Source organism: Coregonus lavaretus (assembly GCF_964263955.1).
Source record: "Coregonus lavaretus genome assembly, chromosome: 14".
Taxonomy (NCBI): Eukaryota; Metazoa; Chordata; class Actinopteri; order Salmoniformes; family Salmonidae; genus Coregonus; species Coregonus lavaretus.
In genome coordinates this window covers 1,645,124-1,672,469 of record NC_140001.1, presented here as the reverse complement: position 1 = coordinate 1,672,469, position 27,346 = coordinate 1,645,124, and the positions used below count along the sequence as shown (strand labels likewise).

The 27,346-nt window shown below is 45.8% G+C and overlaps 1 protein-coding gene across 1 annotated transcript; it reads left to right on the top strand.

Annotated features, from left to right (window-relative positions):
- Positions 1-186: 186 nt before the first annotated feature.
- LOC311141679 (iron-sulfur cluster assembly 1 homolog, mitochondrial-like) lies at positions 187-27,248 on the top strand. Its single transcript, XM_084177085.1, has 4 exons — positions 187-322; positions 15,352-15,405; positions 18,285-18,390; positions 25,815-27,248. The coding sequence occupies exons 1-4, from the start codon at positions 239-241 to the stop codon at positions 25,961-25,963; spliced, it is 393 nt and encodes a 130-aa protein (XP_084033211.1). The 5' UTR covers positions 187-238; the 3' UTR covers positions 25,964-27,248.
- The last annotated feature ends 98 nt before the right edge of the window (positions 27,249-27,346 follow it).

Below are 27,346 nucleotides of genomic sequence, written 5' to 3'. Positions count from 1 at the left end.
TACTGCAATGTTGTGGTTTTAAAACTTTAAATGACCTTTGTAGCCAGCCAAATGACCTTATTTCTTTGTTGCGTTGCACAAGTTTTTGGAAGTGTCCTACAAGTGTCGTAACTGTACTTTGTCTATTGGCTGAACTGCCGGTCGACTAAGAAATCGCCCTATCGTGGATCTGCGCCTGCGTAGACCGGTGTTTTCACGTTAGCCAACGGGGCTACATTTAACGGTTAGACGGCTAAACATGTCTGCCTCCATGGTGGTTCGAGCGACCGTCAGAGCTGTTAGTAAAAGAAAGATATTAGCTACAAGAGCTGCGTTAACTCTGGTAAGTGTGTAGAAGTATTCGGCATCGCTATTTTCTCTTTAAACTGACGGTTTGTGTTATGACTGCTTGCTCCGAAGTGACAAAGTGAGCTAGCTAGCTAACGTTACACCAGGGGCCCTAGTAGTGGATACATTGCTGCCTGTAGTTTTAGATAATAATAATAATATGCCATTTAGCAGACGCTTTTATCCAAAGCATATGTTGTTTTCTGCTGACGCTCATTACGTGTTATGTATGCTCCTAATGCTTTTGACGAACAGTGAGTGAGAAGTGTGTTAAATGTATTTAGCTAAGATAGCTAATATCGTTAACGTCATTGATTATGAATACACTAGCTTCAGCTAGCGAACTTGTAGTTACAGAGATTGTTACACCAGATCATGTCATGTGATTTAACCAAAGATTTTTGGGAACGTTAACCATTACTGGTAGGCTGGACACATTACTTTTTAAACACTTTTCTGATTAAAATTAGTTAGTTGCATCCGCCATGGAGCCCATTTTTATAATATTACGCTATGACCCAGCTGCTCGCCGTAGTTTTAGTAATCGCGAAGAAGCAGGTCTTTATTTTAGGGCATTTTTCCACCCTGCCAGTTTCTGTTGGTTGTATTGAGCACCGTGTCACCGACTCGCCATCAATACCGTTTTATTCCCAGCCCGTTGTTCTGCGTCACAATGCCAGCTTCACTATAGTTATCAATGAGACCTGCCCGCATTAACCTCCTAGGCTTACTACCTCAGGTTACTTACTATAAACAAGGTTAAGGTTACTTACTGTTCGCCTGGGTACACGCTGTGGTGACCCACGGTGCCAGAGATGGCTGGCGCCTACCCATCAAAAGTTAAACATAAAATTAACACCTGCCAAATGTGGGTAGATTTTGGAATTGGCGGGTAAAAGGCGCTACATGGTCAATCCGTGTCTGCATTGGCCGTTCGGCATTTACGGTGATACTGACTCTGCAGAAGTCGCATTCATACTTCTTGCGAAACAGCGCCCCTCTGTCTCTATATGTGTAGGCCATCTATCTGATTCTGTCTGGTCATAAAGAGTATGACATTGTTGCCGCTGGAAGCTCTGAATGCAAGGGAAGCCAGCCAGCATTTGGCCTCCCTTGATATTTTTCCGGCCAAGGCAGCAGCTACTCTTCCTGGGGTTTATTATGGATCCCCATTAGTTCCTGTCAAGGCAGCAGCTACTCTTCCTGGGGTTTATTATGGATCCCCATTAGTTCCTGCCAAGGCAGCAGCTACTCTTCCTGGGGTTTATTATGGATCCCCATTAGTTCCTGTCAAGGCAGCAGCTACTCTTCCTGGGGTTTATTATGGATCCCCATTAGTTCCTGTCAAGGCAGCAGCTACTCTTCCTGGGGTTTATTATGGATCCCCATTAGTTCCTGCCAAGGCAGCAGCTACTCTTCCTGGGGTTTATTATGGATCCCCATTAGTTCCTGCCAAAGCAGCAGCTACTCTTCCTGGGGTTTATTATGGATCCCCATTAGTTCCTTCCAAGGCAGCAGCTACTCTTCCTGGGGTTTATTATGGATTCCCATTAGTTCCTGCCAAGGCAGCAGCTACTCTTCCTGGGGTTTATTATGGATCCCCATTAGTTCCTGTCAAGGCAGCAGCTACTCTTCCTGGGGTTTATTATGGATCCCCATTAGTTCCTGCCAAGGCAGCAGCTACTCTTCCTGGGGTTTATTATGGATCCCCATTAGTTCCTGCCAAAGCAGCAGCTACTCTTCCTGGGGTTTATTATGGATCCCCATTAGTTCCTGCCAAGGCAGCAGCTACTCTTCCTGGGGTTTATTATGGATCCCCATTAGTTCCTGCCAAGGCAGCAGCTACTCTTCCTGGGGTTTATTATGGATCCCCATTAGTTCCTGCCAAGGCAGCAGCTACTCTTCCTGGGGTTTATTATGGATCCCCATTAGTTCCTGCCAAAGCAGCAGCTACTCTTCCTGGGGTTTATTATGGATCCCCATTAGTTCCTGCCAAGGCAGCAGCTACTCTTCCTGGGGTTTATTATGGATCCCCATTAGTTCCTGCCAAGGCAGCAGCTACTCTTCCTGGGGTTTATTATGGATCCCCATTAGTTCCTGTCAAGGCAGCAGCTACTCTTCCTGGGGTTTATTATGGATCCCCATTAGTTCCTGCCAAGGCAGCAGCTACTCTTCCTGGGGTTTATTATGGATCCCCATTAGTTCCTGCCAAGGCAGCAGCTACTCTTCCTTGGGTTTATTATGGATCCCCATTTAGTTCCTGCCAAAGCAGCAGCTACTCTTCCTGGGGTTTATTATGGATCCCCATTAGTTCCTGCCAAGGCAGCAGCTACTCTTCCTGGGGTTTATTATGGATCCCCATTAGTTCCTGCCAAGGCAGCAGCTACTCTTCCTGGGGTTTATTATGGATCCCCATTAGTTCCTGCCAAAGCAGCAGCTACTCTTCCTGGGGTTTATTATGGATCCCCATTAGTTCCTGCCAAGGCAGCAGCTACTCTTCCTGGGGTTTATTATGGATCCCCATTAGTTCCTGCCAAGGCAGCAGCTACTCTTCCTGGGGTTTATTATGGATCCCCATTAGTTCCTGCCAAGGCAGCAGCTACTCTTCCTGGGGTTTATTATGGATCCCCATTAGTTCCTGCCAAAGCAGCAGCTACTCTTCCTGGGGTTTATTATGGATCCCCATTAGTTCCTGCCAAGGCAGCAGCTACTCTTCCTGGGGTTTATTATGGATCCCCATTAGTTCCTGCCAAGGCAGCAGCTACTCTTCCTGGGGTCCAAACACATTAAGGCACTTACATCACACACAAAACAATAGATAAAACAGTGCATCATATAACATTATTACACCACTACATATCTACAATACAAAATGTATAATACCACCATACAACAATATTACAATGTGTGTGTGTGTGCGCTACCGCGTGTGTCTGTACCTGTGTGTGTCACTTCACAGTCCCCTTTGTTCCGTAAGGTGTATTTTTATCTGTTTTTTAAAATCTGATTCTACTGCAGTTACCTGATGTGGAATAGAGATCCATGTAGTCATGGCTCTATGTACAGTCGTGGTCAAAAGTTTTGAGAATGACACAAGTATTGGTCTTCACAAAGTTGGCTGCTTCAGTGTTATGAGATATTTTTGTCAGATGTTACTATGGTATACTGAAGTATAATTACAAGCATTCCATAAGTGTCAAAGGCTTTTATCGACAATTACATTAAGTTTATGCAAAGAGTCAATATTTGCAGTGTTGACCCTTCTTTTTCAAGACCTCTGCAATCCGCCCTGGCATGCTGTCAATTAACTTCTGGGCCACATCCTGACTGATGGCAGCCCATTCTTGCATAATCAATGCTTGGAGTTTGTCCGAATTTGTGATTTTTGTTTGTCCACCCGCCTCTTGAGGATCGACCACAAGTTCTCAATGGGATTAAGGTCTGGGGAGTTTCCTGGCCATGCACCCAAAATGTCGATGTTTTGTTCCCCAAGCCACTTAGTTATCACTTTTGCCTTATGGCAAGGAGCTCCATCATGCTGGAAAAGGCATTGTTCGTCACCAAACTGTTCTTGGATGGTTGGGAGAAGTTGCTCTCGGAGGATGTGTTGGTACCATTCTTTATTCATGGCTGTGTTCTTAGGCAAAATTGTGAGTGAGCCCACTCCCTTGGCTGAGAAGCAACCCCACACATGAATGGTCTCAGGATACTTTACTGTTGGCATGACACAGGACTGATGGTAGCGCTCACCTTGTCTTCTCCGGACAAGGTGTTTTCCGGATGCCCCAAACAATCGGAAAGGGGATTCATCAGAGAAAATGACTTTACCCCAGTCCTCAGCAGTCCAATCCCTGTACCTTTTGCAGAATATCAGTCTGTCCCTGATGTTTTTCCTGGAGAGAAGTGGCTTCTTTGCTGCCCTTCTTGACACCAGGCCATCCTCCAAAAGTCTTTGCCTCAATGTGCGTGCAGATGCACTCACACCTGCCTGCTGCCATTCCTGAGCAAGCTCTGCACTGGTGGTGCCCCGATCCCGCAGCTGAATCAACTTTAGGAGACGGTCCTGGCGCTTGCTGGACTTTCTTGGGCGCCCTGACGCCGCCTTCACAGCAATTTAACCTCTCTCCTTGAAATTCTTGATGATCCGATAAATGGTTGATTTAGGTGCAATCTTACTAGCAGCAATATCCTTCCCTGTGAAGCCCTTTTTGTGCAAAGCAATGATGATGGCATGTGTTTCCTTGCAGGTAACCATGGTTAACAGAGGAAGAACATTGATTTCAAGCACCACCCTCCTTTTAAAGCTTCCAGTCTGTTATTCTAACTCAATCAGCATGACAGAGTGATCTCCAGCCGTGTCCTCGTCAACACTCTCACCTGTGTTAATGAGAGAATCACTGACATGATGGCAGCTGGTCCTTTTGTGGCAGGGCTGAAATGCAGTGAAAATGTTTTTTTTTTGGATTAAGTTCATTTTCATGGCAAAGGAACTTTGCAATTCATCTGATCACTCTTCATGACATTCTGGAGTATATGCAAATTGCCATCATCAAAACTGAGGCAGCAGACTTGGTGAAAATTAGTATTTGTGTCATTCTCAACTTTTGACCACGACTGTATGTGTACTTGCATGTCACTCCATGTGGTGTGTTTTCACAGACATTGCATTTCGTCATTACTCGTCTGCCAAAGTTCCCGCCTTCTCTCCCTCCATCCCTCTCTCTCTCTCTCTCCGCCTCCCATAGTCTAGACTTGGAGACTGTGAAGAGACCTCTGGTGGCATGTCTTGTGGGGTATGCATGGGTGACCAAGCTGTGTGATAGTAGTTTAAACAGACATCTCGGGGCATTCAGCTTGTCAACACTTCTTACAATAACAATTAGTGATGAGGTCAATCTCTCCTTCACTTTGAGCCATGAGAGATTGACATGCATATTATTGTTAGCTCTCCGTGTACATTTAATGGCCACCTGAGCTGCCCTGTTCTGAGCCAATTGTAATTTTCTTAAGTCCCTCTTTGTGGCACCTGACCTCACGACTGAACAGTAGTCCAGGTGCGACAAAACTAGAGCCTATAGGACCTGCCTTGATAGTGCTGTTAAGAAGGCAGAGCAGCGCTTTATTATGGACAGACTTCTCCCCATCTTTGCCACTGTTGTATCAATGTGTTTCGACCATGACAGTTTACAATCCAGGGTTACTCCAAGCAGTTTAATCACCTCAACTTGCTCAATTTCCTGATTATTCATTACAAGATTTAGTTGAGGTTTAGTGAATGATTTGTCCCAAATACAACGCCCAGCCACCCATTCTGAAACTAACTGCAGCTCTTTAATTGTTGCAGTCATTTCAGTCGCTGTAGTTGCTGACGTGTATAGTGTTGTCTTCCGCATACATAGACACACTGGCTTTACTCAAGCCAGTGGCATGTCGTTAGTGAAGATTGAAAAAAGTAAGGGGCCTAGGCAGCTGCCCTGGGGAATTCCTGATTCTACCTGGATTATATTGGAGAGGCTTCCATTAAAGAACACCCTCTGTGTTCTGTTAGACAGGTAACTCTTCATCCACATTATAGCAGGGGGTGTAAAGCCATAACGCATACGTTTTTCCAGCAGCATACTATGATCGATAATGTCAAAAGCCGCACTGAAGTCTGACAAAACAGCCCCACAATCTTTTTATCATCAATTTCCCTCAGCCAGTCATTTGTATCTGGTCACAATTTTTCCCAAAAGTTTACTAAGGGTTGGTAACAGGCTGATTGGTGGGCTATTTGAGCCAGTTAAGGGGGCTTTACTATTCTTAGGTAGGGGAATAACTTTTGCTTCCCTCCAGGCCTGAGGACACACACTTTCTTGTAAGATTGAAGATATGGCAAATAGGAGTGGCAATATCGTCCGCTATTATCCTCAGTAATTTTCCATCCAAGTTGTCAGACCGCGGTGGCTTGTCATTGTTGATAGACCACAATCATTTTTTACCTCTTCCACACTCACTTTACGTAATTCAAAATTACAATGCTTGTCTTTCATTATTTGGTCAGATATACTTGGATGTGTAGTGTCGGCCCTTTTTGCGGGGATGTCATGCCTAAGTTTGCTAATCTTGCCAATTAAAAAATCATCATCAAGTAGTTGGCAATATCAGTGGGTTTTGTGATAAATCTGATTCAATGAATAATGGAGCTGAGTTTGCCTTTTTGCCCAACATTTTATTTAATGTGCTCCAAAGCTTTTTGCTATCATTCTTTATATAATTTATTTGTTTCATAGTATAGTTTTTTCTTTTTATTCAGTTTAGTCACATGATTCTCAATTTGCATTATGTTACGAACCCCGTGGCTTTAAACGTCTAGGGTGGATGGACAAGAGACCCGTAACATAATTCATGCAAATTAGAAGCGTGACATGGAACAGTGAGAACAAAAACTACACGACAACCATAAACTACCGTCAAACATAAAAGGTTTATTTTTGAACACACGGTAAAGGTTTGGGAAAAAGGGCTGAGCAGAACCCAAGAAATGAAACAATAGTGTAAAAAACCCCTAAACTGATCTTGCCTGCCTCAAGAACCGCTAAGCTACTGCTAATCATACAAAAATACAGTGGGTGGTCCGCTCAGGTCTAACTAGTGTTTTTAGACAGTTTTCTTCCTACGGGTAATGTACGCCCAAGGGCAACTTGCTTAAATTCCCCTTTTCCCAGAAACACACAAAGTTACCAAACAGAGTAACCAGCAAATGAGTGAGTACACAAAACACAGGACACCACAGTATCCATACTCACATACGGAAATAGTCCATACGGAAATGGACCTATGGCAGTCTCTATGGGGGTGCCACAGGGTTCAATTCTTGGGCCAACTCTTTTCTCTGTGTATATCAATGATGTCGCTCTTGCTGCTGGTGACTCTCAGATCCACCTCTACGCAGACGACACCATTTTGTATACATCTGGCCCTTCATTGGACACGGTGTTAACAAACCTCCAAACGAGCTTCAATGCCATACAACACTCCTTCCGTAGCCTTCAACTGCTCTTAAACACAAGTAAAATAAATGCATGCTCTTCAATCGAACGCTGCTGGCACCCGCCCACCCGACTAGAATCACTACTCGACGGGTCTGACCTAGAGTATGTGGACAACTACAAATACCTAGGTGTCTGGTTAGACTGTGAACTCTCCTTCTAGACTCACATTAAGCATCTCCAATCCAAAGTTAAATCTAGAATTGGCTTCCTATTTCGCAACAAAGCCTCCTTCACTCATGCTGCCAAACATGCCCTCGTAAAACTGACTATCCTACCGATCCTTGACTTCGGCGATGTCATTTACAAAATAGCCTCCAACACTCTGCTCAGCAAATTGGATGTAGTCTATCACAGTGCCATCCGTTTTGTCACCAAAGCCCCATATACTACCCACCACTGTGACCTGTACGCTCTTGTTGGCTGGCCCTCACTACATATTCGTCGCCAAACCCACTGGCTCCAGGTCATCTATAAATCACTGCTAGGCAAATCCCAGCCTTATCTTAGCTCATTGGTCACCATAGCAACACCCACCCGTAGTCTGCGCTCCAGCAGGTACAGTGGGGTAAAAAAGTATTTAGTCAGCCACCAATTGTGCAAGTTCTCCCACTTAAAAAGATGAGAGAGGCCTGTAATTTTCATCATAGGTACACGTCAACTATGACAGACAAAATGAGAAAAAGAAATCCAGAAAATCACATTGTAGGATTTTTAATGAATTTATTTGCAAATGATGGTGGGAAATAAGTATTTGGTCACCTACAAACAAGCAACATTTCTGGCTCTCACAGACCTGTAACTTCTTCTTTAAGAGGCTCCTCTGTCCTCCACTCGTTACCTGTATTAATGGCACCTGTTTGAACTTGTTATCAGTATAAAATACACCTGTCCACAACCTCAAACAGTCACACTCCAAACTCCACTATGGCCAAGACCAAAGAGCTGTCAAAGGACACCAGAAACAACATTGTAGACCTGCACCAGGCTGGGAAGACTGAATCTGCAATAGGTAAGCAGCTTGGTTTGAAGAAATCAACTGTGGGAGCAATTATTAGGAAATGGAAGACATACAAGACCACTGATAATCTCCCTCGATCTGGGGCTCCACGCAAGATCTCACCCCGTGGGGTCAAAATGATCACAAGAACGGTGAGCAAAAATCCCAGAACCAAACAGGGGGACCTAGTGAATGACCTGCAGAGAGCTGGGACCAAAGTAACAAAGCCTACCATCAGTAACACACTACGCTGCCAGGGACTCAAATCCTGCGGTGCCAGACGTGTCCCCCTGCTTAAGCCAGTACATGTCCAGGCCCGTCTGAAGTTTGCTAGAGTGCATTTGGATGATCCAGAAGAGGATTGGGAGAATGTCATATGGTCAGATGAAACCAAAATAGAACTTTTTGGTAAAAACTCAACTTGTCGTGTTTGGAGGACAAAGAATGCTGAGTTGCATCCAAAGAACACCATACCTACTGTGAAGCATGGGGGTGGAAACATCATGCTTTGGGGCTGTTTTTCTGCAAAGGGACCAGGACGACTGATCCGTGTAAAGGAAAGAATGAATGGGGCCATGTATCGTGAGATTTTGAATGAAAACCTCCTTCCATCAGCAAGGGCATTGAAGATGAAACGTGGCTGGGTCTTTCAGCATGACAATGATCCCAAACACACCGCCCGGGCAACGAAGGAGTGGCTTCGTAAGAAGCATTTCAAGGTCCTGGAGTGGCCTAGCCAGTCTCCAGATCTCAACCCCATAGAAAGTCTTTGGAGGGAGTTGAAAGTCCGTGTTGCCCAGCGACAGCCCCAAAACATCACTGCTCTAGAGGAGATCTGCATGGAGGAATGGGCCAAAATACCAGCAACAGTGTGTGAAAACCTTGTGAAGACTTACAGAAAACGTTTGACCTGTGTCATTGCCAACAAAGGGTATATAACAAAGTATTGAGAAACTTTTGTTATTGACCAAATACTTATTTTCCACCACAATTTGCAAATAAATTCATTAAAAATCCTACAATGTGATTTTCTGGATTTTTTTTTCTCATTTTGTCTGTCATAGTTGACATGTACCTATGATGAAAATTACAGGCCACTCTCATCTTTTCAAGTGGGAGAACTTGCACAATTGGTGGCTGACTAAATACTTTTTTTCCCCACTGTATATCTCACTGGTCATCCCTAAAGCCAACACCTCCTTTGGCCGCCATTCCTTCCAGTTCTCTGCTGCCAATGACTGAAACGAATTGCAAAAATCTCTGAAGCTGGAGACTAGTTTTTTTGTGTTTTGTTGGTTTTAAGTTGAATAAAAATAAGTAATATTTTGGCTGGTATGAAATCTGAGTGGCTGGTAGATTTTTAAATCTACCTGCCTCAAATCAAACCAAATGTATTTATTAAGCCCATTTTACATCAGCAGATGTCACAAAGTGCTATACAGAAACCCAGCCTAAAACCCCAAACAGCAAGCAATGCAGATGTACAGTAAGGGGAAAAAAGTATTTGATCCCCTGCTGATTTTGTACGTTTGCCCACTGACAAAGAAATTATCAGTCTATAATTTTAATGGTAGGTTTATTTGAACAGTGAGAGACAGAACAACATCAAAAAAATCCTGAAAAACACATGTCAAAAATGTTATAAATTGATTTGCATTTTAATGAGGGAAGTAAGTATTTGACCCCCTCTCAATCAGAAAGATTTCTGGCTCCCATGTGTCTTTTATACAGGTAACGAGCTGAGATTAGGAGCACACTCTTAAAGAGAGTGCTCCTAATCTCAGTTTGTTACCTGTATAAAAGACACCTGTCCACAGAAGCAATCAATCAGATTCCAAACTCTCCACCATGGCCAAGACCAAAGAGCTCTCCAAGGATGTCAGGGACAAGATTGTAGACCTACACAAGGCTGGAATGGGCTACAAGACCATCGCCAAGCAGCTTGGTGAGAAGGGGACAACAGTTGGAGCGATTATTCTCAAATGGAAGAAACACAAAAGAACTGTCAATCTCCCTCGGCCTGGGGCTCCATGCAAGATCTCACCTCGTGGAGTTGCAATGATCATGAGAACGGTGAGGAATCAGCCCAGAACTACACGGGAGGATCTTGTCAATGATCTCAAGGCAGCTGGGACCATAGTCACCAAGAAAACAATTGGTAACACACTACGCTGTGAAGGACTGAAATCCTGCAGCGCCCGCAAGGTCCCCCTGCTCAAGAAAGCACATATACAGGGCCATCTGAAGTTTGCCAATGAACATCTGAATGATTCAGAGGAGAACTGGGTGAAAGTGTTGTGGTCAGATGAGACCAAAATCGAGCTCTTTGGCATCAACTCAACACTGTGTTTGGAGGAGGAGGAATGCTGCCTATGACCCCAAGAACACCATCCCTACCGTCAAACATGGAGGTGGAAACATTATGCTTTGGGGGTGTTTTTTTGCTAAGAGGACAGGACAACTTCACCGCATCAAAGGGACAATGGACTGGGCCATGTACCATCAAATCTTGGGTGAGAACCTCCTTCCCTCAGCCAGGGCATTGAAAATGGGTCGTGGATGGGTATTCCAGCATGACAATGACCCAAAACACACGGCCAAGGCAACAAAGGAGTGGCTCAAAAAGAAGCACATTAAGGTCATGGAGTGGCCTAGCCAGTCTCCAGACCTTAATCCCATATAAAATCTGTGGAGGGAGCTGAAGGTTCGAGTTGCCAAACGTCAGCCTCGAAACCTTAATGACTTGGAAAAGATCTGCAAAGAGGAGTGGAACAAAATCCCTCCTGAGATGTGTGCAAACCTGGTGGCCAACTACAAGAAACGTCTGACCTCTGTGATTGCCAAAAAGGGTTTTGCCACCAAGTACTAAGTCATGTTTGGCAGAGGGGTCAAATACTTATTTCCCTCATTAAAATGCTAATCAATTTATAACGTTTTTGACATGCGTTTTTCTGGATTTTTTTGTTGTTATTCTGTCTCTCACTGTTCAAATAAATCTACCATTAAAATTATAGACTGATCATTTCTTTGTCAGTGGGCAAACGTACAAAATCAGCAGGGGATCAAATACTTTTTTCCCTCACTGTAGCTACATTTTTCCCTCACTGTAGATGCACGGTGGCTAGGAAAAACTCCCTAGAAAGGCAGGAACCTAGGAAGAAACCTAGAGAGGAACCAGGCTCTGAGGGGTGGCCAGTCCCCTTCTGGCTGTGCCGGTTGGAGATTATAAGAGTACATGGCCATTAAGGCCAGATCGTTCTTCAAGATGTTCATAGATGACCAGCAGGGTCAAATAATAATCACAGTGGTTGTAGAGGTTGCAACAGGTCAGTACATCAGGAGTAAATGTCACTTGGCTTTTCATAGCCGGGCATTTAGAGGTTGAAATAGCAGGTGTGGTAGAGAGAGAGAGTTGAAAACAGCAGGTCTGGGACAAGGTAGCACGTCCGGTGAACAGGTCAGAGTTCCATAGCCACAGGCAGAAGAGTGGAAACTGGAGCAGCAGCACGACCAGGTGGACTGGGGACAGCCAGGAGTCATCAGGCCAGGTAGTCCTGAGGCATGGTCCTAGGGCTCAGGTCCTCCGGGAGGGGAGGGAGAGAGGACCAGGTGGACTGGGGACAGCCAGGAGTCATCAGGCCAGGTAGTCCTGAGGCATGGTCCTAGGGCTCAGGTCCTCCGGGAGGGGAGGGAGAGAGGACCAGGTGGACTGGGGACAGCCAGGAGTCATCAGGCCAGGTAGTCCTGAGGCATGGTCCTAGGGCTCAGGTCCTCCGGGAGGGGAGGGAGAGAGGACCAGGTGGACTGGGGACAGCCAGGAGTCATCAGGCCAGGTAGTCCTGAGGCATGGTCCTAGGGCTCAGGTCCTCCGGGAGGGGAGGGAGAGAGGACCAGGTGGACTGGGGACAGCCAGGAGTCATCAGGCCAGGTAGTCCTGAGGCATGGTCCTAGGGCTCAGGTCCTCCGGGAGGGGAGGGAGAGAGGACCAGGTGGACTGGGGACAGCCAGGAGTCATCAGGCCAGGTAGTCCTGAGGCATGGTCCTAGGGCTCAGGTCCTCCGGGAGGGGAGGGAGAGAGGACCAGGTGGACTGGGGACAGCCAGGAGTCATCAGGCCAGGTAGTCCTGAGGCATGGTCCTGTGGCTGGTGGACCAAAAAGGTAATTTTATGCCCTGGTCATGGGTAACCACATTTTATAAGAAAAAGGTGTAAAACCTAAACAAAACGCGTGTCACTGTCCCCCTTTTCAAGTTCTGGCCAATTTTAAACCGCAGAAGACATTTCTTAATGAAGAAATAAAACATTTGTCGATTTGTTGTTTCTAAATGGCTGCTGGGTAATTTGAAATGCGTCGAAATCTGTTAGTTCGTAGGCATCGAATTGAGCGTATGCTGCACAGGTTCACTGATTCGCAAACCAAATGGATGGGTCTAGCTCATTGATATGTAGATCTGACGCAGTTGTTACCTCAGATTGAGCCCAGCGAGTGTCGTGAATTAGGTATGTAGATGGCCACAGGGACAGGCAAGAGAGCTATTAGCTTTTGCCGATAAAACTCTAAATCTAACCCTACGTATAACAATAATTATAATATGCCATTTAGCAGATGCTTTTATCCAAAGTGACTTACAGTCATGTGTGTATACATTTTTACGTATGGGTGGTCCCGGGGATCGAACCCACTACCCTTGCGTTACAAGCGCCATGCTCTACCAGCTGAGCTACAGAGGACCACAGGTATGCTAGGCAAGGTATGACATGCCAGCAACAAACGCTGACTCTACGCTTCGAAGTATATCTAACCAAATTATGAAAGACAATTGTACTTTTGAATTCTGTTAAGTCAGTTTGGAAGAGGTGAAACAATTATTGTTGTCTATCAACAATGACAAGCCACCGGAGTCTGACAACTTTGATGGAAAATTACAGAGGTTAATAATGGACGATATTGCCACTCCTGTTTGCCATATCTTCAATTTAAGCCTACTAGAAAGTGTGTGCCCTCAGGCTTGGAGGGAAGCTAAAGTCATTCCCCTACCTAAGAATAGTAAAGCCCCCTTAACTGGCTCAAATAGCCGACCAATCAGCCTGTTACCAACCCTTAGTAAACTTCTGGAAAAATTGTTTGACCAGATACAATGCTATTTCACAGTAAACAAACTGACAACAGACTTTCAGCACGCTTATAGGGAAGGACACTCAACAAGCACTTACACAAATGACTGATGATAAAATTATTGTGGGGGCTGTCGTTAGACTTCACTAGAGATGAACGTACTTTGGTGCGAAAAGTGCAAATCAATCCCAGAACAACAGCAAAGGACCTTGTGAAGATGCTGGAGGAAACAGGTACAAAAGTATCTATATCCACAGTAAAACAAGTCCTATATTGACATAACCTGAAAGGCCGCTCAGCAAGGAAGAAGCCACTGCTCCAAAACCGCCATAAAAAAAGCCAGACTACGGTTTGCAACTGCACATGTGGACAAAGATCGTCCTTTTTGGAGAAATGTCCTCTGGTCTGATGACACAAATATAGAACTGTTTGGCCATAATGACCATCGTTATGTTTGGAGGAAAAAGGGGGTCGCCTGCAAGCCGAAGAACACCATCCCAACCGTGAAGCACGTGGGTGGCAGCATCATGCTGTGGGGGTGCTTTGCTGCAGGAGGGACTGGTGCACTTCACAAAATAGATGGCATCATGAGGAAGGAAAATTATGTGGATATATTGAAGCAACATCAAGACATCAGTCAGGAAGTTAAAGCTTGGTCGCAAATGGGTCTTCCCATTTTTACTAGGATTAAATGTCAGGAATTGTGAAAAACTGAGTTTAAATGTATTTGGCTTAAGGTGTATGTAAACTTCCGACTTCAACTGTATACACACTACCAGTCAAAAGTTTGGACACACCACTTCCAGCAGCATCTGGTCTCCCATCCAGGGACTGACCAGGACCAACCCTGCTTAGCTTCAGAGGCAAGCCAGCAGTGGGATGCAGGGTGGTGTGCTGCTGGGGTAGAGAGAGATGCAGGGTGGTATGCTGCTGGGGTAGAGAGAGATGCAGGGTGGTGTGCTGCTGGGGTAGAGAGAGATGCAGGGTGGTATGCTGCTGGGGTAGAGAGAGATGCAGGGTGGTGTGCTGCTGGGGTAGAGAGAGATGCAGGGTGATATGCTGCTGGCATTAGGGCTGCTGGGGGGAGAGGGGGAGAGAGATGCAGGGTGGTGTGCTGCTGGGGTAGAGAGAGATGCAGGGTGGTATGCTGCTGGGGTAGAGAGAGATGCAGGGTGGTGTGCTGCTGGGGTAGAGAGAGATGCAGGGTGGTATGCTGCTGGGGTAGAGAGAGCTGCAGGGTGGTATGCTGCTGGCATTAGGGCTGCTGGGGGGAGAGGGGGAGAGAGATGCAGGGTGGTATGCTGCTGGGGTAGAGAGAGATGCAGGGTGGTGTGCTGCTGGGGTAGAGAGAGATGCAGGGTGGTATGCTGCTGGGGTAGAGAGAGATGCAGGGTGGTATGCTGCTGGGGGGAGAGGGGGAGAGAGATGCAGGGTGGTATGCTGCTGGGGTAGAGAGAGATGCAGGGTGGTGTGCTGCTAGGGTAGAGAGAGATGCAGGGTGGTGTGCTGCTGGGGTAGAGAGAGATGCAGGGTGGTATGCTGCTGGGGTAGAGAGAGATGCAGGGTGGTATGCTGCTGGGGTAGAGAGAGATGCAGGGTGGTATGCTGCTGGGGTAGAGAGAGATGCAGGGTGGTATGCTGCTGGCATTAGGGCTGCTGGGGGGAGAGGGGGAGAGAGATGCAGGGTGGTATGCTGCTGGGGTAGAGAGAGATGCAGGGTGGTATGCTGCTGGGGTAGAGAGAGATGCAGGGTGGTATGCTGCTGGGGTAGAGAGAGATGCAGGGTGGTGTGCTGCTGGAGGACCGCCATAGACTGCACTGTCATAGCTGTTGTTAATGGTGTGTTGCCAACCCCTTTCCTCTGGTTTTTCCTCCAGACTCCTCCTGCTGTGAATAGGATCAGGACCCTACTGGAGAACAAGCCAGAATATGTAAGTATCCCTGCAATATAACCCTCCAACCTTTTCCACCTTCTAACTAACCCTTCCCACTGAGGGGATGATATATAATAGCTCCCGAGTGGCGCAGTGGTCTATGGCACTGCATCTCAGTGCTAGCTGTGCCACTAGAGATCCTGGTTCGAATCCAGGCTCTGTCGTAGCCGGCCGCGACCGGGAGACCCATGGGGCGGCGCACAATTGGCCCAGTGTCATCCAGGGTGGGGGGGGCCAGTATGAAAAAATAATGTATGCACTCACTAACTGTAAGTCGCTCTGGATAAGAGCGTCTGCTAAATGACTTAAATGTAATAACCCTCCTAACCCAGAACCCAAAACACTGGTCCTGGAGAAAATAGGCTTTTGTTCCAGACTAACTTGTTCTGTAGTGTTCCAGATTGATGTGAAGGCGGTTTGGGGTTAGGAGTAGTGGTATATTTAACCAATAATGCCCGAGGGGGGTGTGGTATATGACCAATATACCACGGCTAAGGGTTGTTCTTACGCACAACGCAACGTGGAGTGCCTGGATACAGCCCTTAGCCGTGGTATATTGGCCATATACCACAGACACTGAGGTGGCTAATTACTATTATAAACTGGTTACCAATGTAATTAGAGCAGTATAAATACATGTTTTGTCATATGACTATGTGATCACGCTCTCCGTAGCCGATGTGAGTTTTAAGCAGATCAACGTTCACAAGGCCGCAGGGCCAGACGGATTACCAGGACGTGTACTCCGAGCATGCGCTGACCAACTGGCAAGTGTCTACGCTGACATTTTCCACCTGTCCCTGACTGAGTCTGTAATACCAACATGTTTCAAGCAGACCACCATAGTCCCTGTGCCCAAGAACATCACCAACAAACTATTATGGTCCAAACAGACCAAGACAGTCGTGAAGAGGGCACGACAAAGCCTATTCCCCCTCGAGACTGAAAAGATTTGGCATGGGTCCTCAGATCCTCAAAAAGTTCTACAGCTGCACCATCGAGAGCATCCTGACTGGTTGCATCACAGCCTGGTATGGCAACTGCTCGGCCTCCGACCGCAAGGCACTACAGAGGGTAGTGCTTACGGCCCAGTACATCACTGGGGCCAAGCTTCCTGCCATCCAGGACCTCTATACCAGGCGGTGTCAGAGGAAGTTTCCAGCCACCCAAGTCATAGACTGTTCTCTCTGCTACCGCACGGCAAGCGGTACCGGACCGCCAAGTCTAGGTCCAAAAGGCTTCTTAACAGCTTCTACCCCCAAGCCATAAGACTCCTGAACAGCTAATCATGGCTACCCGGACTATTTGCATTGCCCCCCCCCCCCCCACCCTACCCCCTCTTTTACGCTGCTGCTACTCTCTGTTTATTATCTATGCATAGTCACTTTAACTATACCTACATGTACATATGACCTCAATTACCTCGACTAACCGGTGCCCCCGCACATTGACTCTGTACCGGTACCCCCTGTATATAGCCTCCCTACTGTTATTTCCCATTGACTCTGTACCGGTACCCCCTGTATATAGCCTCCCTACTGTTATTTCCCATTGACTCTGTACCGGTACCCCCTGTATATAGCCTCTGTACCGGTACCCCCTGTATATAGCCTCCCTACTGTTATTTCCCATTGACTCTGTACCGGTACCCCCTGTATATAGCCTCCCTACTGTTATTACACATTGACTCTGTACCGGTACCCCCTGTATATAGCCTCCCTACTGTTATTACACATTGACTCTGTACCGGTACCCCCTGTATATAGCCTCTGTACCAGTACCCCCTGTATATAGCCTCCCTACTGTTATTTCCCATTGACTCTGTACCGGTACCCCCTGTATATAGCCTCCCTACTGTTATTACACATTGACTCTGTACCGGTACCCCCCTGTATATAGCCTCTGTACCGGTACCCCCTGTATATAGCCTCCCTACTGTTATTACACATTGACTCTGTACCGGTACCCCCCTGTATATAGCCTCTGTACCGGTACCCCCTGTATATAGCCTCCCTACTGTTATTTTATTTTACTGCAGCTCTTTAATTATTTTTTATTTTAACTTTTTACTTATCTATTTTTTACTTAACACTTATTTATCTTAAAACTGCATTGTTGGTTAAGGGCTTGTAAGTAAGCATTTCACTGTAAGGTCTACACCTGTTGTATTCGGCGCATGTGGCAAATAACATTTGATTTGATATACCACGGCTGTCAGCCAATCAGCATTCAGGGCTCGAACCACCCAGTTTATAATGGTTGGTAATGAATGTAATTACAGTTGTAATATCTAAACGTTAGACCGGTTCTAGACCCATTAAAGGAAACGATAAAACAGAACAAGCTGTTTATTAAACAGAGGATTACAGAATAAATACGCATTAACAAGAGTACACCAGAATGACTTAGATATGTTACTTCCACTAGATTCGTTTTCTGAAATAGAACACTGCTTTCACAGAGATTCAGCTGACCACGTTCACAAGTTGACCAAAAACAGTGACAAACAATACTGTACTTCTTATGGTTGGAAAGAAAGAACACTTAACCACGGCATTTACTTAAACAATAGACATTTCAGAAATACTAGTGACTTTCCTTACTGGAGGGTGCTGCCTGGACCTCAAACCAGCAGAGCCTCTCCAAACAAACCAACTGGAGAAAAAAAAGAAGACATTATTGCACACCCCAAACATTTCTTCAAGACAGCACGGTCACAAAATGGTTGCTCACAGAAATAAACCAACAGCACCGTGCAGCCTATAGACACTAAGGACCTTCCAGGTACAACACTCTCTCACCTGAACAGGTGTTGTGTTGGTCTGAGAGTAGGTGTGAGTGGTAGTGGTATAATGGTGTTTTTGTGTTGTGTCCAGATTGGTCTGAGAGTAGGTGTGAGGACGAGGGGCTGTAATGGTATGACCTACACTCTGGACTTCACCAAGCAGAAAGACAAAGCTGACGAGGAGGTGCTGCAGGACGGTGAGCAACGTTATCATCGTGTTAGTTCCTTAACGTTAGCGTAATGTTAGACCAAGGTCTCATTTTATCCCCATCTCAGCACGATGTTGGTAGGTAATAGATTGTCTGTGGTTGAATTGTGTAACTTTACCATCAACGTCTCCCCAATGTTATGTTGAAATGTTTTTCAAAACATTAAATGCATTAAGTGATATGTATATGGAGCGATTTCAGTGCCGATATAATTTATATATAATATAATTTGAATTCAATTCAAATTGAATCATTTAATTTATAAATTGAACTTGTATTTCATGATTTGAAACTGAATTGAATGAATATTGCAGTTTTAAATATAAATGTAATTGAATATTAAAATGATATATATTCAGTTTCAATATGGTACATATTGCATTCATTGTCTGTGTTTCAAGTTTACAAACTATCATTTCAAGTTGACCAAAGTTTCATATATTAAACTTTTCAGATGATTCCGTTTTCAAATCGAGTTCTCTAAGTTCAGATTCAAAACCAGAGACAACATCCTGGTACTTAGCCAGCCAGGAAAGGTGGAATCAGAAGCTAGTGGTACCAACGGAGGTGTTTCTGGCAGTTATCTGAAACCACGTGGAATAGATTTTCTTCCTAATGAATCTAGTGTTTGAACTGTTTGGGCTATAAGCTATTATGACCCCATTCCTCTATGACATCATAATAGAGCTGTCTGGTGATAGAATGCCCGTTGGTGAATTCTCATCCGAGTGGAGAAGTGCAACTAACGCCGAGCAGAAATTACAATAAGAAGCATTTTACGTCTGCATTTACAAAACGCAGCAAGATATATCTTATGCGTTTTTAATATTTTTTTCCTGCGTGTAAAACACAGACTTCTGCATTACCCGACCCCTACATTTAACTTGCTAGTTAATCTAAGGAAGTGGTTGAATGAATAAGGTGACGGGGCATCGTATTGTGCAGCTCTTTGGATGAGTTATCTGTTCAGCTACTAAACACCATCTTCATTTCCTCTTGTTGTTTCTCTCCTCTCCGTTCTCAGCCCGTCTGCTCCTCCCCCCTCTTCTCCAAGCAGAGCAGGCAGGCCCGTTGCCCTAGCAACTCCAAGCAGAGCAGGCAGGCCCGTTGCCCTAGCAACTCCAAGCAGAGCAGGCAGGCCCGTTGCCCTAGCGACTCCAAGCAGAGCAGGCAGGCCCGTTGCCCTAGCAACTCCAAGCAGAGCAGGCAGGCCCGTTGCCCTAGCAACTCCAAGCAGAGCAGGCAGGCCCGTTGCCCTAGCGACTCCAAGCAGAGCAGGCAGGCCCGTTGCCCTAGCGACTCCAGACTCCAAACAGACACTCCAGAGCCAGTGCTGTTCTCCCTTCAGACAAGCGTCAAAACTTTGTTCATTTGTACAATGTCTCTCGTCCACATTTTGCTTGTACATTTCCAAACTCACCAAAAATGACATTCGGTAGCTCCTACCTACAGTGCCTTCGGAAAGTATTCAGACCCCTTGACTTTTTCCACATTTTGTTACGTTACAGCCTTATTCTAAAATTGATTAAATTGTTTTTACCCCCTCATCAATCTATACACAATACCCCATAATGACAAAGCAAAAACAGGTTTTTAGAAATGTTTGCTAATTTTATATAAAAAAATAAGGATATTACATTTACATAATTATTCAGACCCTTTAATCAGTACTTTGTTGAAGCACCTTTGGCAGCGATTACAATCTCGAGTCTTCTTGGGTATGACGCTACAAGTTTGGCACACCTGTATTTGGGGAGTTTCTCCCATTCTTCTCTGCAGATCCTCTCAAGCTCTGTCAGGTTGGATGGGGAGCGTCGCTGCACAGCTATTTTCACGTCTCTCCAGAGATGTTCGATGGGGTTCAAGTCCGGGCTCTGGTTGGGCCACTCAAGGACAGTCTGAGATTTGTCCCGAAGCCACACCTGCGCTGTCTTGGCTGTGTGCTTAGGGTCGTTGTCCTGTTGGAAGGTGAACCAAGGAGAGTGATGGAGTGCTGCATCAGATGACCTGGCCTCCATAATCACCCGACCTCAACCCAATTGAGATGGTTTGGGATGAGTTGGACCGCAGAGTGAAGAAAAAGCAGCCAACAAGTGCTCAGCATATGTGGGAACTCCTTCAAGACTGTTGGAAAAGCATTCCTCATGAAGCTGGTTGAGAGAATGCCAAGAGTGTGCAAAGCTGTCAAAGGCAAAGGGTGGCTACTTTGAAGAATCTCAAATATAAAATATTCCGAATGGGTTACACTCTTAAAGGGAGTGCTCCTAATCTCAGTTTATTACCTGTATAAAAGACACCTGTCCACAGAAGCAATCAATCAATCAGATTCCAAACTCTCCACCATGGCCAAGACCAAAGAGCTCTCCAAGGATGTCAGGGACAAGATTGTAGACCTACACAAGGCTGGAATGGGCTACAAGACCATCGCCAAGCAGCTTGGTGAGAAGGTGACAACAGTTGGTGCGATTATTCGCAAATGAAAGAAACACAAAATAACTGTCAATCTCCATCGGCCTGGGGCTCCATGCAAGATCTCACCTCATGGAGTTGCAATGATCGTGAGAACGGTGAGGAATCAGCCCAGAACTACACGGGAGGATCTTGTCAATGATCTCAAGGCAGCTGGGACCATAGTCACCAAGAAAACAATTGGTAACACACTACGCCGTGAAGGACTGAAATCCTGCAGCGCCCGCAAGGTCCCCCTGCTCAAAAAAGCACATATACATGCCGGTCTGAAGTTTGCCAATGAACATCTGAATGATTCAGAGGAGAACTGGGTGAAAGTGTTGTGGTCAGATGAGACCAAAATGGAGCTCTTTGGCATCAACTCAACTCGCCGTGTTTGGAGGAGGAGGAATGCTGCCTATTACCCCAAGAACACCATCCCCACCGTCAAACATGGAGGTGGAAACATTATGCTTTGGGGGTGTTTTTCTCCTAAGGGGACAGGACAACTTCACTGCATCAAAGGGACGATGGACGGGGCCATGTACCGTCAAATCTTGGGTGAGAACCTCCTTCCCTCAGCCAGGGCATTGAAAATGGGTCATGGATGGGTATTCCAGCATGACAATGACCCAAAACACATGGCCAAGGCAACAAAGGAGTGGCTCAAGAAGAAGCACATTAAGGTCCTGGAGTGGCCTAGCCAGTCTCCAGACCTTAATCCCATAGAAAATATGTGGAGGGAGCTGAAGGTTCGAGTTGCCAAACGTCAGCCTCGAAACCTTAATGACTTGGAGAAGATCTGCAAAGAGCAGTGGGACAAAATCCCTCCTGAGATGTGTGCAAACCTGGTGGCCAACTACAAGAAACGTCTGACCTCTGTGATTGCCAACAAGGTTTTTGCCACCAAGTACTAAGTCATGTTTTGCAGAGGGGTCAAATACTTATTTCCCTCATTAAAATGCAAATCAATTTATAACATTTTTGACATGCTTTTTTTCTGGATTATTTTGTTGTTATTCTGTCTCTCACTGTTCAAATAAACCTACCATTAAAATTATAGACTGATCATTTCTTTGTCAGTGGGCAAACGTACAAAATTAGCAGGGGATCAAATAATTTTTTCCCTCACTGTATATGCCACATGTCAAGTTTCGTGCAGATCGGTCAATCGGTGCCAGAGGAGTAGCGTTTTTAAGTGATTTTCACAAAATTCAAAATGGCGGAAAATCCATCATGGCAGACTATGAATTCTTGAGGAAAACATTTTCCTTGTGAGGAGAGGGACCTATGGACTAAATTTAATGACTCTAGGTCACAAGGGGTGCGGGGCCTGACCTTTCAAAGTTAGCATTTTCAATCGCTTGTTATAGCGCCACCATGTGGCCAATTGGCATGGTAACGCATGAGAGGGTGTGGCCCTTGGGCCTTTACCATGTTGCTAAGTCGCACAGTCCTGGGCCTTTTCATCTCACGGGTATTTGATAGTTTTTCCACCAAATGGCAGAAAAAGGACCATAACAACAATAATAATGAACCAGAACAAAGACAATGGGGTTTCACCAGCGTCAACACTGACTGCAGCGATGACCCGGGGTCCAAGCCTTTGGCTGAACCCCTAAATATAGCTGACTGCAGCGATGACCCGGGGTCCAAGCCTTTGGCTGAACCCCTAAATATAGCTGACTGCAGCGATGACCCGGGGTCCAAGCCTTTGGCTGAACCCCTAAATATAGCTGACTGCAGCGATGACCCCGGGTCCAAGCCTTTGGCTGAACCCCTAAATATAGCTGACTGCAGCGATGACCCGGGGTCCAAGCCTTTGGCTGAACCCCTAAATATAGCTGACTGCAGCGATGACCCGGGGTCCAAGCCTTTGGCTGAACCCCTAAATATAGCTGACTGCAGCGATGACCCCGGGTCCAAGCCTTTGGCTGAACCCCTAAATATAGCTGACTGCAGCGATGACCCGGGGTCCAAGCCTTTGGCGCCCGTTCCGCCCTGTTTGCCTTTTTCGCCCTCTCAAATATTATGCTTTATTTTAGAAGTCATACAATTTGGTTCAGGTACAACACCAACAATCCCTCATTGTTTAGCGATGTCTATCTGAAAGTGGCAGCGGTGGGATTTGAACCTGGGCCGTGGTGGGTTGGCTTGCATTACGAGACAAAGGCACCAACGCTCAGAGTTGAACACTGTGGAAGAGCTTCCATGTATGTATGAATTGCAGGTTCCAGTCTTGACTCAATCTCTTGCACAAGTCTTATAACATATAATATTGTCTCGTATGTCATTCAGCAGGTGGCTTTTATCCAAAGCAACTGTGTGCATACATTCAGGTGGTCGCGAGAATGGGACCCGCTATCCTGCTGCTGCAAGAACCTACTACCAACTGAGCTACGGAGGACCACCACGTGGGCAATGGACAACTGCACACTCCAGGAAAAAGTGTAGGGTATTGACATGAATAGCCTGCAAGTGGCTCCAACCCTCCAAGGGCACAAACATAGACGTCTATAATGTACTGTACTGCAGTCCCCTGTAGCTCAGTTGGTAGAGCATGGCGCTTGCAACGCCAGGGTTGTGGGTTCGTTTCCCACGGGGGGCCAGTATGAAAAATGTATGCGCTCATTAACTGTAAGTCGTTCTGGATAAGAGCATCTGCTAAAATGACTAAAATGTAAAAGTAAAATACTGTAATGTGCTCTACTTTACGTAGGGGATAAACACCTACATTCTGTACATTACCGTGGAAATAATGGACGACGCAGTGAAGGTCATTTTTCCAAGGTAATGTATAGAACGATGGCTTTTGTCCTGCTTATACCACATTTACCAAAGAAAACAATACTAAAGCACTCATTTACCGGTAGAAATAATAATAATTGTGTTTATATTTCCATAAGCAAATTCATACTTTTAACATCTTTTGGTTGCTCGTTCGATTTAGTGATATATTGAAGGATGTTGTTATCCCTTTCTCGCTAGCTAGCCAACTAGCTACGGCTAACTAGCTACGGCTAACTAGCTACGGCTAACACAGTCACGACCTCTGCAGCCAGAATAGCAGCAGAACAGCTGTTTTCTATTGACATTCATTTGGATACATCCATAACAATGAGCTGACGATGCCCGATTTAGCCTGGCATAGTGCCGGCTCGTCAGGACACTGTTCTTTACCATGGAGATCACATATCAAACACTAGGCTAAACGCTAGCTAAATAGTTTGTTGCTAGCAAACCTGCCAATATGACAACCAAATTAAAAAATATCAGTTGCTGAAAACAAGCTGGTCAAACTAGAAATGTAATGTGGGAGGATTTGATCGCATAGGTCCATTTGTGTCGTGACCAGAGAAGGTCATGCTCAGCACACACAAAAAAAGATGTCTGCAAAAACAAATCACTTGCTAGCTACCTTTTTCTTTGTTGAACCTGTGTTTGCAGTGTATCCAATTTCGGTTTGTGTGGTTGTTGGTTTAGCTTTCTGTAACTTTGTATCTAATACGATCTACATATGTAGGTGCATATTGCTAAGTTAAAAATGTTGAAGATTTTACACCATTTTCAAAATGGCAGATCTATAACGTTTGTAGCGCCACCATTTTGTCCGAGTTGCACCACGTGTAACCAGATGTATTTGTGCATAATTTTACACCACCCCACCAAGTTTGGTCTCTGTAGGTCTTACCATTTCAGAGCTATAGCTCTCCAAAAATAATCCAAACAATTCTAATGGGGGTTCCAGACCCTTCGCTGCTGAAGCCCAAATGATAATGAACCAGAACAAATACAGGAGGGTTTTACCAGCATCGCTGCTGAACCCCAAATTAATTCAAATTCAATATCTTAATACCAATTCAAAATTATGGAATTCAAATACAATTTCTGTTGGCTCTGAAATCACTCCATATATGTGTTAAGTGATATTGGGTGTATAATACTGAGTGGTGTGGTCCTGCAGGTGTATAATACTGAGTGGTGTGGTCCTGCAGGTGTATAATACTGAGTGGTGTGGTCCTGCAGGTGTATAATACTGAGTGGTGTGGTCCTGCAGGTGTATAATACTGAGTGGTGTGGTCCTGCAGGTGTATAGTACTGAGTGGTGTGGTCCTGCAGGTGTATAATACTGAGTGGTGTGGTCCTGCAGGTGTATAATACTGAGTGGTGTGGTCCTGTAGGTGTATAATACTGAGTGGTGTGGTCCTGCAGGTGTATAATACTGAGTGGTGTGGTCCTGTAGGTGTATAATACTGAGTGGTGTGGTCCTGTAGGTGTATAGTACTGAGTGGTGTGGTCCTGTAGGTGTATAATACTGAGTGGTGTGGTCCTGCAGGTGTATAATACTGAGTGGTGTGGTCCTGCAGGTGTATAATACTGAGTGGTGTGGTCCTGCAGGTGTATAATACTGAGTGGTGTGGTCCTGTAGGTGTATAGTACTGAGTGGTGTGGTCCTGTAGGTGTATAATACTGAGTGGTGTGGTCCTGCAGGTGTATAGTACTGAGTGGTGTGGTCCTGTAGGTGTATAATACTGAGTGGTGTGGTCCTGCAGGTGTATAGTACTGAGTGGTGTGGTCCTGCAGGTGTATAATACTGAGTGGTGTGGTCCTGCAGGTGTATAATACTGAGTGGTGTGGTCCTGCAGGTGTATAATACTGAGTGGTGTGGTCCTGCAGGTGTATAATACTGAGTGGTGTGGTCCTGTAGGTGTATAGTACTGAGTGGTGTGGTCCTGTAGGTGTATAGTACTGAGTGGTGTGGTCCTGTAGGTGTATAGTACTGAGTGGTGTGGTCCTGTAGGTGTATAATACTGAGTGGTGTGGTCCTGCAGGTGTATAGTACTGAGTGGTGTGGTCCTGCAGGTGTATAATACTGAGTGGTGTGGTCCTGCAGGTGTATAGTACTGAGTGGTGTGGTCCTGTAGGTGTATAGTACTGAGTGGTGTGGTTGTCCTCTCCTGCAGGTGTGCGTGTATTCATAGAGAAGAAGGCCCAGCTGACTCTGCTGGGGACAGAGATGGACTTTGTGGAGTCCAAGCTGTCCAGTGAGTTTGTCTTCAACAACCCCAACATCAAGGGCACCTGCGGCTGTGGCGAGAGCTTCAACATCTGAGAGAGCTTCCTGCTGTGGCCTTCCTACACACACATCATCTAATGTCCCCTAACAGTGGTCCTCCACACACACACACACACACACACACACACACACACACACACACACACACACACACACACACACACAGCCGAACCGTCCTCACACACCGTCCCATCCCCTTCCCTACCCAGAGGCCCGTGAGGTGAGTAGAGGAAGGACAGAACTGTAAAGCTTTGGGCCTTGGAGCGAGGTGGTGATCCTTAGGTCAGTAGGGAATTTGATCGTGTAGCCAAACACTGCTCTTTACCTGTGAGCCGTTCGACTCCCCCACTGAAGTCCTAGCTGCCCTAGTCTCAGACCACGGACCACGTAGACACGCTGGTTCTGACAGTTAGACTAGACCGTAACAGAAGACTTGGAGAGCTAGACGGACTATAGACAGCAAAGGAGATGTTGGTTAGCCAATGGAACGCGGCACAGGAAAGTGTCATCCAGCCACATGATGCAGGTGTCAGTGGGGCGCAACATTACAGAACATTCAGATAGAAATGTGTTGTATAGAACATATGTCTCCCGAGTGGCGCAGTGGTCTAAGGCACTGCATCGCAGTGCTAACTGTGCCACTAGAGATCCTGGTTCGAATCCAGGCTCTGTCGCAGCCGGCCGCGACCGGGAGACTCATGGGCGGCGCACAATTGGCCCAGCGTCGTCCAGGGTAGGGGAGGGAATGGCCGGCAGGGATGTTGATAGAGCATGGCGTTTGCAACGCCAGGGTTGTGGGTTCGATTCCCACGGGGGGCCAGTATAAAAAAATATGTATTCACTAACTGTAAGTCGCTCTGGATAAGAGCGTCTGCTAAATGACTAAAATGTAAATGTAAATGTAAATATGATTCTTTCAATCATAGAATAAGAAGAGTCACGTCAGCTCTATTCGTTACATTTCTGTCTGCAACGTTCAGAATGTTTCACCCTACTGAGGTTGAAGAGTTCCTGACCTGAGTGGCTTTGAAACTGATCTTGCCGTTTGTACATTATTTTGTTTTACTTGGTTGTTTGAAATGCATAGTATAAATGTGTGTGTGTATATACGAATGTACAAGACCCCTTAAACTGTATAACGCACAAATCCCTATTTCTCACCTCTAGAGGTTTCTGTTGGTTTCTTTCTGCTCCATTCCAGAACCACAGTAAGTGTTTGACATATAGCTATCAATACTGCATATATGTAACTAGTGCAATACGTCTATGTACAGTTGTTGTGATGTTTAGACTATATAAATAGATTTGAAATATAAAGTGGTTTGTGTCTTTTGGCTTTTTTAACCCGGTAAGTTGACTGAGAACACCTCATTTACAGCAACGACCTGGGGAATAGTTACAGGGGAGAGGAGGGGGGAT